The 12,234-nt window shown below is 38.9% G+C and overlaps 1 protein-coding gene across 1 annotated transcript; it reads right to left on the reverse strand.

Moving 5' to 3' along the window:
• On the reverse strand, window positions 1-7,910 carry LOC146323169 (UDP-glucuronosyltransferase-like). Its single transcript, XM_084725411.1, has 5 exons — window positions 6,957-7,910; window positions 3,970-4,101; window positions 3,576-3,663; window positions 1,641-1,860; window positions 1-612 (listed from the first exon to the last, which is right to left on the reverse strand). The coding sequence occupies exons 1-5, from the start codon at window positions 7,818-7,820 to the stop codon at window positions 330-332; spliced, it is 1,587 nt and encodes a 528-aa protein (XP_084581537.1). The 5' UTR covers window positions 7,821-7,910; the 3' UTR covers window positions 1-329.
• Between the last annotated feature and the right edge of the window lie 4,324 nt (window positions 7,911-12,234).

Below are 12,234 nucleotides of genomic sequence, written 5' to 3' on the forward strand. Positions count from 1 at the left end.
TAAAGTTAAAAAAACAAATTTTATTGCTTAATTTGTAGTTTGTTTTCCAGAGGATGGCTTCAGTTTGTCATTGCCAGCAGCATCATGTTACACATGTGTTAAAAACAATGGAATAATGGCACATGGCTGAGATATCACATACAGACACGCACACACACACACACACACACACACACACACACACACACACACACACACACACACACACGCACACACACATACATACAAAAATTCTATATACAGTCCAGTGCAGTACAGTAAATACCTCAACCGCCATTATTCACTTCATTACAGAATTTATAAACCTAATGAACGCTGCATTGGAAGCTCTACTCTTTCTTTTTCTTCGCTTTCCCCTTTCTGAGACACTTGCGGGTGCAGAACAAGCAGCACTTCAGTGTCACCCACAGGACAGTTAGGACGATGGCGATCAAAAAGCCGATGACATCCAGGCTGTGGTACTGGATCCAGTTCAAGTCGTGTGCAGCCACCCTCAGGTGTGCGGCTCCTTTGTGTCTCATGATGAACTCTGTCCAGAAAACGGCCAGGTCCAGAGGCTGGACGGGACGGTCCAGGTGTATCTCAGACAGCTCCATTATCTTCTCTTTGTAACTGGGTAGAAGTGAAAATTTTGAAAATAAAGCATCAATAAAGGGCTAAGAGGTAGCTTTCCCTTTAACAACAGCAACAGTAACAAACTGGTAACCCTTTAAATTACAGGTGAGAGAGAGAACGATATGTGGCTTATATAATAGCAGGTTCCTGTTGGAAAATGCTGACGGATGACAAGGTAAAGCTGCGAAAATATTTTGAATATAGCGTACAGCTAAAGTAATATTGATTTTTTTAGGGGAGCCTTTTTTAAAGTGGCTAAATATGTTTTTCTGCAGACCCTGTCCTGAACAGTACATTGCTTCCGTGCTGGTGCTCCTTTCTGCTTCTCTTAGCGAAGGATGTGTCAGCCACCATCTGCTGTAGTCAATACACTGACTGTAAATAAATACCTCATACAACGCTACTTCAAATGATCTGAACTATCCCTTTAAGTATGCTCATTAGTGTGTTACTGAGTTTTTACTAGTGAATCCACTTTTTTGTATCATGCACATGAGCGCGTACAGGATTTCATGCATGGTAGCAATTAAAAAAAACATTAAAAATTGGTTTGCAAAATGTTTCATGAGTTAACAAACCCATTTTCTTAGACCTCTAGAGTAGATATGTTGTGTTCTGGTGACTGAACACTGAATATCAACATAACTTCTGTTTGTTCAAAACTTCTCAGGGCACCTTTAAGAGTGCAAAGAACTATGAGTTCAGGAGATGTCAATCAGGTACAGTCTGTACACACCCACACAGTCCAGATAAGAGGTCTAATCAGTGAAAACACCTGTGTTGGTGGACAAAGGTTGTGCAGGGACATGATCTCATATGTCTCATACTTAGAAAGGGGCAAGACGGGGAAGGAGAAGACTGAAGGCTAGTAAACATGGATGTAAACAATGTATGATTTAAAATACTTAAAATATCAGCTTTGCAGATGTTTTATGAGGAAGGAAATGCACTTGACACGTTTCTTAGAGCTCAAGAATTCACAAACTGCATTCTGATTCTTCTGACATTTCTGATTTTCATCTTACCTTTTGTCATGGATGATTTTATTTAGTGCAGCCAATACTTTCTCCGAGGTCACATCATAAATAGCGAGTTTCTCTGCAACACCGCGGCTGACCATGCGGTGTACGTTTTCCCCCTGGTCCCCAAACAGTGGGAACATCAGCATGGGTACAGCGTTACAGATACCCTCGTAGACGCCGTGGGTTCCTCCGTGAGTGATGAAGACTTTAACTTTGGGATGGGCTGAGGAGCACAGGAACAGCCAAAATTACACATCCAGTCCACCAAAAAAACTGACGCTTCCTAAGTCCCGCCCCTTTTTGCTCTGTGCCCAAATAGCCATTGAGCGAACTTTCTCCTTTCCTGTTTCTTGTACTTAGATTTGGTACGTGCCAGGCTTATTTATGTCGGAAAGAAAACTAAATTTACAGATGGTGAAAAGATGCTGCTGGGAGACTTGTCAAAGCAACAAATATCCTTATCTTAAGTTAGCTAATGTTAGCAAAATGCTAGCTACCTAGCTAGCTAATCTATATCAACTGCTGTGTCTCAGTTTGGATTCTTCTGTTCGTAATGACACTTTGCACACTATGTACTCACTTGCGGAGTACGCAGATTTCGACAGGGATGTGCTGTCTCAGATGGAGGATGGCTGTTGTGTTCTTACTGGAAATGCTGATCGCAGCTTCTTCTTTGTAGGCAAACTGAAGTTGGGAGGAGCTTTACTGCCATCCGCCAAAACATCTACCGGCTTGTTTATTATTTCTGTTCAGTTTGACTTCATTCAGCATGAACGTCCTTTTAATTCTACTTTCTTCTGTTTGCTTTTGTATGTGTATCTCTGTCTACGATTGGCCGGCCCTCCCTCCTCCTACCCTCTGAAAACGCACCAATATGTTGATTTATATTTATTCACGGCATCAAATCATTACAAACTTAACGAAATAAAAGTATTGGTGGCTTCAATCTGACAAAACGATTTATATCTGTATAATTCAGTGTTGCTTCCTAAGACGCCTGGGCCGCCATGTTCAGTTTGATAGCCCCGCCTCCTCCACTACATAGAGAAGATGGCGACTGTTATCTATCTATCTATCTATCTATCTATCTATCTATCTATCTATCTATCTATCTATCTATCTATCTATCTATCTATTAAAAATATTGAAATCTTTTAATATTTATAATCATTGTTTTAATAGAAATTCTTATTTATATATGATTATTTGTTATATATTTAACATCATATTTTGTCAAAGTCAACTCCTACATCTGTTTCCTGCTTCACAAATTTGCTGCTCTTATCTATTTTATATCATCTTATTTTCATTATTGTAAAGGTTTTAGGCTATTGGATTAAGTGTAAAAAGAAATGTAAGCATCCTTTAAGCTCCAATCAGCTTTTTTTTTTTCTTTACGACCAGCCATTTGCTTTTAAACAAAATTTAATTAACTCTTAATCTCATGTCTTAACTCCTTCATTTTCTCACCTCAGCTACTTTGCGTCTCTGTGTTGACACATTTACAACAACACAATAAGTTGTTGTTTTCACTCCTGCTGATGTTCTTACAGTGTTTTTGCACACGACAGCACAACACCTGCCGTTATGTTGTGTTCAGGGGGTGTTACCTGTGCTAATATCAAACAGTACCTACTGTTTATGATTAATTATTCAGCACACCTCGGTAAGAGCAGATGTGGGAGGTCAGGAGCGTTCTGGAGTTGACCTCTTATTTTTTCTCTTAACAGAAAATTAAGAGAAAATATAAAAGACAGTGTAAGACAATGTTGAGAAAGTTGACCGAGGTACCAGGTTTGCTCAGCTGTTATTGGAGCACAGAGCAAAAAGGAGCAGGACTTTGGAAGAGTCAGTTGCAGGTGATTTCATTAGAATATACATTGATTAGTTTGATTTATGACATGATAACAACACAGCTGTTTGCCTGGATAAACATACCGAGGAGGTCATTCTGAGGTAACCACTTCATAAGTTTGACGTTCTTGGGTGCATCTGCGGGTGCAGCTCCAGTGTATCGCCACAAAACCTGAAACATAAACCTCTTCATTTATAACATTTGACATGCAATCAATTGAGAGTTTTGCATGTTTGCAGCCAGGCAGGGCAGGGGACAAAGTCCTATTCTTCAAACTGATTAGGGCTTTAGCATTTGTGCTGAGTTTGAAAATCTCTGGCTCATGAGGAAATGTTTGCCATGCTTGAATAGATAGAAACTTCAGTGTTGTGTGTTTTATTTAAAGAGATTAAATAGAAGTTTAACGAAGTAATCAGTAGAGCTCTTTGCACAGAATGACTGGGTTGAGTGAGTGAAGTGATTTATGGTTATGTTTACCCTTTGTGGAATCTTCCTGAAGGCATCAAAGAACTTTTTAGCTATCTCCTCAGGCATTTTGTCAACCATTGAGCCCAAGGTAAAGACAATAACGCCATCATCTCCCGAGCCCTCCACAAACTCCTCCAAGTCCTGCAGGGAGGGTGGAAAAGACAAAAAAAAAATGGCATTCAGAAACACATGACAGAAGGTTAGATCTATCTATTACAATATTTTGAAGAGGCCTCATTTGATCAACATTGTATTCAGCATAAATCCCTTATTCACCAACTCTGACACCTAAAAAATAGGGAGGATTTTGCTATTAAAAAATCTGAGTTTCAGAAACTTTGTTTCCTGCATGCTGGTGACAACTAAACAATGAAAGTAACAACAACGTAAGAACACTGCAACAGCTTTTTTTTTTTTATGTTGAATACCTTTTATTTTACTTTTAATTTTCAGGAAAGACTAGGAAATAATTAAAAAATTTCCTTAAGAAAAGGGAATTCCTCTTAGGAAGTCGCTGTATAGCTGTCCGAGTGACAGTCCTTACACCCAGTGACATCACTGTATGCAGGAAGAACAACAGATTTTGCAGCAGAAGAACTCCGTTTCCTCAGTACAGCACACACAGGAATAATTCAACTGACAACATTTACCACCAACACTGACCGGACATCCACATGAAAAGTGCTGAAGTTTCCTTTAAGTAACCTTAGAAGCACAGTCTTTTTTGCTCCTGTATTGTATTTTGACACGGGGTGTCTCACTTCTGTTCTTTGATGACACTGGCCATATACCAGAAATCTGGCTCAGATTTCACACCCTGAATCTTACGCAGGAGCAGACAAACCCGTCCTTCCATAATGTTCAGAGCCTAAGCCAATTCTAATCAAATAATGACAAACAATCAAAACAATCTTTATGTGCATTTCCTGAGAGATATTTATCTTTCTGCAGGGTTTTGTCAAAGTGTGCAGCAAAATGAATGAACTTCCTCATCTGCATTAGATACATAACTGTACTGTAAACTAAAGTGAAATCAAACATCTACTACCTCCCCATTTAAAAAATAATACATGAACCAGAACTACTAGATTAAGTTAAAATTAAAGATGTAGAGGAATATTTTGTTTGTGGTTGGCTGCACAGACTTACTGTAATACTGTGGGCGGATAATGTGATTTGATCAGAGATGTAGGCATCAGTCTCAGCTATTCTGCCTACTGTATGGGACCAGCCACAGAGGGTGTGTCTCAGATAGCAGATATGTGATATCACTTTAGTATACAATACACTTATGATGTAACATGTCCCTAATTACCCTCTAATAAAGTCTAATAAAGAGTCTAATATGTAAGGGATAATTTACAGTGAACAGGTTGATGCAGGACTTGAGTCATTCTAAAGGAGTTTATTTTGCAATAATGACCCGTTGACTGTACATTATTCAGCTTAATATATGGTTGATTATTACCTTCTGACACAGATTGTTTCGCACGATCACCTTGCACGACCGTGAGAGTCAGTTTTTCCAGGCTTCACGTTATCCATTTGTATTTGCACCAAAAGTGGTGCAGCCAATCAGCGTCCTCGGAGGGACGACTGGCAGCTACTGGTGCAGTTTTAGGTGTGAAGGCAGCAAGAAACATCAGATTAATCAGATGATTAATCTCAAACAAACAGAAGGCTTCTGACGAGGTCAGCGTAGATACTGCGATAGCTTCAGTTACATCAGAACTGGAGGGTCTTTCTTTTTTGAAAGAAGAACAAAGAACGGAACTGAAGGCTTTTCTTGATGGAAAAGATGTTTTCACTATTCTCCCGACCGGCTTTGACAAGTTTGATTGGATTGGTTAAAGTTGCCTGTTTTAGACATGATCAGCCAATCACCTGCTGAGTGTTTTTTTTTTTTTTTTTTTTTTTTTAAGTGCCTCTCAGGGATAAGAAAGATACCCTTGATCCTTTAGGGAGAAGGTCTTTATTATTTGTTAAGTCATGCTGAAATATTTTGCAGCTCTGAAAAATGTATAACCTAAATATATATATATGATATAATATAAATAAATTACAGATTTCTCCTTTAATATAAGATCACAAAAAACAGAAGTAGTCAGAAAAGTTGCTGACTGGTTCAAAACAAGTATATTCCATATTTTAAGCCATGGGCAAAGGTTATAAGAGTGAAAACAGTTGCCCAACTGCTGCTGAAATAAATGATGATGAGAGCAGAATTTACAGGCTGTGCAGCTAAATCACAGAGCTAAAAGAGACACTTTGTAGAGCTGCAGAACTGGATGATAATTCCCCATGGCTTCATTACCATGTTTTAGTTTGTTTATTTCAAAACTTAAGAGTGGACGTTTGATTCAAAACTCAAAAATGTAGGGAAGACAGCTGCCTTGAAATTAAAAGTTTTCTCAACTTTTTTGGATGACCCCTTTCATAATTCACATGGTCTTTGGTCAATTGTTAAACAGTCGCCCGAGGAAGCTGTGATGTTGCAGCCGCAACAGTTAACACAAATTCAGTCAATCCACATGCATTCTGTACGTCCTCACAATTTTGTCTAATCACTGCAGCCTTTCTGCAAATTTGACCAATCATCATAGCTTCTTACAAGTTCCACCAATCACAGCGGCCCCCACATGCAAGCATCATACCTGTAGGTCTCAATGAACAAACTCAGTGTTTCAATATTTATTTTTCATTTTTCATTTTGTCCTAAGGTTTGTCATTGTCTACTGCTTGTTCATTGTTTACTATTATTTTATTCTTCCTGGAACAAGCTGCTTTTGATTTTGAATGACATATAAAAAACACTTTAATCGCAAAAAACGTCTAAAAACATTACACGTGTCAAAGTTTTTCAGAAAAGCTGCTGTGAAATCAGGCAGGGACTGGTGCTTTTCAGTGTAGTTTATATGATGTCAAAGTTTAAGGGGTCTCAACTCAAAGCAAAGTGAAGAGATGTTTATTCTGATGTTCATTCTTTAAATACTCACCGCCGGCAGAGGAGCTTTCTTGGCACAGTTGATGCCTCCAATAAAAGCCGAGTTTGGCATCACAGGTCTGGGATATTCAAAAACAAAGTCATATCTGAGAAGCCAGAAAGCGGCATGACTGAGAACATCTTTGTAAGTCATTCCCTCTTCTATATATCTGCTGACCAAGTCGTCAAAATGTGCATACATCACATTGCACAAGTAGGACTCCACGAGGGAAAGGATCATGTTTAAGACCCTCTGTGGGAAAGTCATGTCAGGCGTGTTGCCAGAGAAGTAGACAGGGACATAGGAAGGGGGTGTGGGACACTGGTTGGCCCTTGTATCCAGCTGACATGGAAGTCCTCGCAGGAAATAAACGGCAGGAATGGAAAACATATGAGCCAGAATGGAGCCGCAGGGAAGGAAGGGGTCTGTGAGCAGAGCATCGAAGCCCTCTGCCCTCAGTCGGCTCATTAAGGGCTGGTTGTTCAGCAAACTCTCGCAGCCTGTCGCCTGCATAGAAGTGAAGTTAACCAAACGCTGCACATTGACGAACATGTCAGTGATTTCAGGCGGCTTGAGAAACACTCCATCCTTCAGCTCTTGGAAGTTTCCATCCAGCTCCTCTTTGGTGTAAGGCACTTTGTAGACCTCAGTCTTGTAGCTCCCTGACTCCTTCATCAACAGGCTGCATTCAGGCACCACCACCAACACTTCATGGCCCCTGTGGATCAACTCCTTCACCAGTATCTTCATGCTCAGCCAGTGGCTCCCATCTACAGGCAGAACCAGCACCTTCCCCCCCTGAACGGGCCCCAGACTGAGGCAGCACAGCCAGGCCACCAGCCCCAGTGTAGGAAACCACACCCCGTTGCTGCTCATTGCCTCCTCTCCGTGCTGCAAGCTGGCTTGCTGTAAGAGCCAGTGGTAGCTGTTTGTTAAGGGGCGCCTTTATGTGTGTGCATGTGTGAGTGAGTGTGTGTTTAAGTTCTGCAGGAAGTTAAGGCTGTGTTTGGAGGAGGGTCATTATGTAACCACCGGAAGAGAGAGCGGAGATTCCCAGTGGGATTTGTGGAGAGGTCTAGTATCCAGGGTTTGTCTCCAGTTAATCATTCTCTTATGTGACTTTGTGTATTTTCTCTTCCCTTTGTATCTTTTCTTTCACGTCTTTTACATTTAACATAAACATGTGATATCATGCAGCTTTCACCTTTTGTATTTAAAGGTTTGTGAGTCAGTTTTATTATTATGGTAGCTAAAATAGTGTGGTCCAAGTATAAATACAGCATGTTTATCTGATGAAATGTGGTAAAAGATATAAGTTTTAAGTGTTTTGTGGTATACTGAAACTGCAGTTGTTTGCATTCCTATTTATTTTCTCCACAATCAGTAAGGCTGTGTTCAAAAACCTGATCAAATCATGATTTAACTTTACATTATGTTGTGCCAAACCTTTAAACTACCTTTAAACTACCTAAAACTAAAGCAGATTAAACACATATATATATATAATTTTATTCATGAATGGGAGCAACTGTAATGCAAACAATTTAATTTCAATCAATTAAGTATTTCTGATTCTGAGAGTTAGCAGTCCCCCTTACATTTTTAAAAGTTCCACTTCATATGTATTTCTATATCTTTTTTTTTATTTTTTTTATTTTTTTTTATTTGGGTAAGCAAGCATTTCCATATTGATTGAAGTCTGCTAAATTTCAGTTTCCGTAAGTAAACTTGAATTTACTAAATTGTGATTAATTTTTAACTGTGCAACAAAGCTCTGCTTCATTCTGCATGTCATAGTTGCTATGCAGATTTGCAACTTATAATACCTTTGCTGATTAGTGCAAAGTCCTCTCTGTTTACTTTGGCTGCTCCTTCTCTCCTTCCCCTGCAACCCAGACACATGCGTGCCAAGCAGGCTGTTGCGTGCGCCCTCATTTTAACTTCGTTTTTTTCACTCTTTCCAATGACACGCACACACATATACCTACAACCACTGTAAAAGACTGGTGGCGTGCAAAGACAGTGGTAATAGGACACCAACACCCTCCTCTTTGGAGGGGGATGATAACATCAAACAAAGACTGTAATCCGTGGAATTTCACCCACAGTTACAACATGCTTCGCCTTACGAAACCCCTTATGAGTAATTGTTGCACTAGTTGTGAGATTGAATGTGTTATTAGTTCATTCAAATCAATAGAACAAGAATATAGTTATTAGAAGAATAGCAGGAGTAAAGTCAGTTTACAAAAAAACAATACCACCAGATTCTCTAATCTGAGAATGTGCTACTTTATTTTTATTTCTTCACAGTGTAAACACCTAAGTATGAAATCCTGTCACAACACACATGCTTTAACAAAATTAAGTGAATCATCACCTAATCTTGTAAAGGTAATATACACTATTACTTTAAGGACTGTACACACACAGCTGGCTAAATGTGAAAGCATGTCTTCTTTCCTCTCTCAGACTGGAAAATTTACTTTGTGAGTAAAAAAAAAAAAGGTCACTCACACAGAGTTTAGAGTAGAGTAGAGCACCAGGGATTATGGTGCGGTGGTGATCACTGGTAGTAGACTTTTCATGTGTTCAGTGCTGACAGATACATGCAAGATATTAACTGCTTTCTTCTTGTTTGGCTTTTTCAGTGTACAATCATTTCAATCTGAAATTTCAGATTTAAGTGGGTTATTGTGGATGTACAAACTCCAGTTTATTATTTTTGTCACCTGTTACCCACTAACTTTTTCACACTAACTTTTTTTTTTGGAACATGCTGCAAGCATAAAATTCAGTTTCATATTTGCAGTTTATCCGTTTGAACGTTAAATATCTTGTCTTTGTGCTGTATTCAACTGAATATAGGTTGACAAGTTTATACAAATCATTGCATTATGTTTTTATATACATTTTACACAATGTCCCCAAATTTTTGGCACTGGGGTTTGTAGTTTAAAGTTGTACAGCAGGGTCAAGTTCATTCAGGTTCTGAACCATTTGGGTCAAACAGAGAAAGAGAGAAATGCTACACTAAATGGAACACAGTCTAATTAGTATCATTAACCTGTGTTTACCCCAGTAGCTCATATCAGTATGGCTGTTGTGGCTGATGGTTGAACAGTGACTAAAAGTCTGTCCCCAAAGCATTTTTGAAGTCAGAATTGGGGACAACAATTTCTGTAACTTTCTGAAACCAACAATTTGACAAACACATCCACCTTACGCCGCAAACTTTTGAAACTTTTTTTCATTTTTCACGTAATTGACCATTCCAGCTCCTCTTTCCACTGTGTTCCAATAACAGTTGAGAAAGCTTGGTGCCACGATCAACTTTCTCATTTCTTGTTTCCTGTACTTAAAAACAAGAAGGCTTGTATATGATTAAAATAAAACCAAACCGATTAAATGGTTAAAATACATTTCTGGGGGAACTGTTAAAGTGACATATATTCACATCTTACAGGTTACCTAGTGTTTTCAAAAAGCTAGCTAACTAGCTAGCTAATCTACAGCAATAATTAGCTAGGTAGTTAGCTAATATTTTGTTAACATTAACTAGCTAGTGTTGAAGAAAACCTTTGGCTGGTTCAAGATTGTTCACTGCACAGCAAAGATAGACTCATTGCATTATACTGTCTCGCTGGCGTAGATCTGTTTGTCATGTTGTATACAGTTTACAGAACATGACTAAAACACCAGAATGCTAATGCTAATAGGACGAGAGGAAAAGACACTTCCTGAACCAAAATGTGTACTGAGTGCCAACCCAGCAGGAGCACGTCTGAGAGATCCAGTGTGAAAGTCTGTCTGAGTGACTTAACAATACAAGCTGGGTCCTTCTTGATCAACGGGAATTCATTTCTAGTGTAATTACAAAGACTGAGAGGGGAGAGCGGCTGAGGCTGGATCAGGTGTGATTTCACAGGGATCTGAGCTCTCCTCACAATATAACGAAAGGATTCATTGACACAGAAATCTTAATTAATGTAAAAGGTTTACTCTCAACAGAGTCAGACACTAAAATAAGACAAAAATCACACCAAAAGAAGAACAACACTAGAAAGAAATAACATGACATTAGCTAATCTGAGATGTGACCATCATAGTATTTTAGAAGGCTAGCAAACAATTAAACATTTTGTTAACTTTTTAGTTTTCTGGTAAAATATTTGTTAACTTTTTTGCAAGCTATTATACAATGCAACATGTTTTTTCAATAATTTTTTAACAAGTGAGCAAAGAATACAACTTCTTGTTAAGGACTAGAGCAGTTTTAAACTTGGGAGTTCATGGGTGACCTTTGTTACAGGAAAAAGAGAGCATTGACCAAAGTTTGCTCAACTGTCACTGGAGCACAGAGCAGAAACAGGTGGTACTCAGGATGGTTCAATAAGTTCAGACATTCTCCTTGCGTGCAAACGAGTGAAACACCATTGATGTCTTTGGGGACAGACTGTTTAAAAATGTAGGTGTTCAGAAGAAGTACGCTATGACACTTTCCAGTTTGCAAGCCAGTTTGTTTTGAACATACAGATACGTTAAAGGTAATACATTTTCCTAACAAAAAAGTAATAGACTCATCACTTATGACTCACTAGAGGTGTGTGATGGTGACTGTATCTGCAGACACCCTGCCCTCTGCCTCTGTTTCCTTATTTTTTTCTCATTTGCTGACAAATCCTGCTGACTCTACTTTTAAGTGTCATGCATAAACTTTTGACCACTCTCCACTCTCTGAAACTTGAAACCTGAATTTGCGCAGCCATTCAGCACCAGCCTGAATCTGGCTTTTGTTCCAGGACCCATTGCCCAGTTTCTTTTAGCAACTTAAAAATCAAAACGTCGACTGAAAGCGGACACAATTCAAGGAGAACTGGCTCTTTCAGAAGTGTGTGGGAGGAGTGTGTGGGAGCTGCACACTCACAGTGCTCGATCCTTGACCTCTTTTCTCTGACGTCTCTCAGATTTTGGTGCCTCCTTCCCTCTGTACATATATGTATTGTGTAACATTACAACTGTTAATCTCTGTAGTTTGACCAGTTTGAGAGCTCACAGGAGACTGACCTCAATTCTGTTGTAAACGTGTACTATTGCACTTTAACTTACACAGTTTTTGTAATAGTTCATTTATAGTTCATGTAGAATAAGTTTATAGATTTGTTATAGATTATATGCTGCTACAGATTTGTTCACAAAAAATTGAAAAGCATGACTAAGATTGGCACATATTCCATCCATTATTTCTGTCTTGTTAATGCATGTTGTTGGTTAATCTTTTGCACGAATA

Source organism: Lutjanus erythropterus, chromosome 8 (assembly GCF_056507025.1).
Source record: "Lutjanus erythropterus isolate fLutEry1 chromosome 8, fLutEry1.hap2, whole genome shotgun sequence".
Taxonomy (NCBI): Eukaryota; Metazoa; Chordata; class Actinopteri; order Lutjaniformes; family Lutjanidae; genus Lutjanus; species Lutjanus erythropterus.

Bases quoted from the DNA above. Each gene is read 5' to 3' on its own strand.
- LOC146323169 (XM_084725411.1), bottom strand. From the start codon at position 7,820: ATGAGCAGCAACGGGGTGTGGTTTCCTACACTGGGGCTGGTGGCCTGG. The intron at 3,664-3,969 runs GTAAACATAACC...TTTATGTTTCAG, and splicing joins TCAGGAAGATTCCACAAAGG to GTTTTGTGGCGATACACTGG. The intron at 613-1,640 runs GTAAGATGAAAA...ACTTCTACCCAG, and splicing joins AAAATCATCCATGACAAAAG to TTACAAAGAGAAGATAATGG.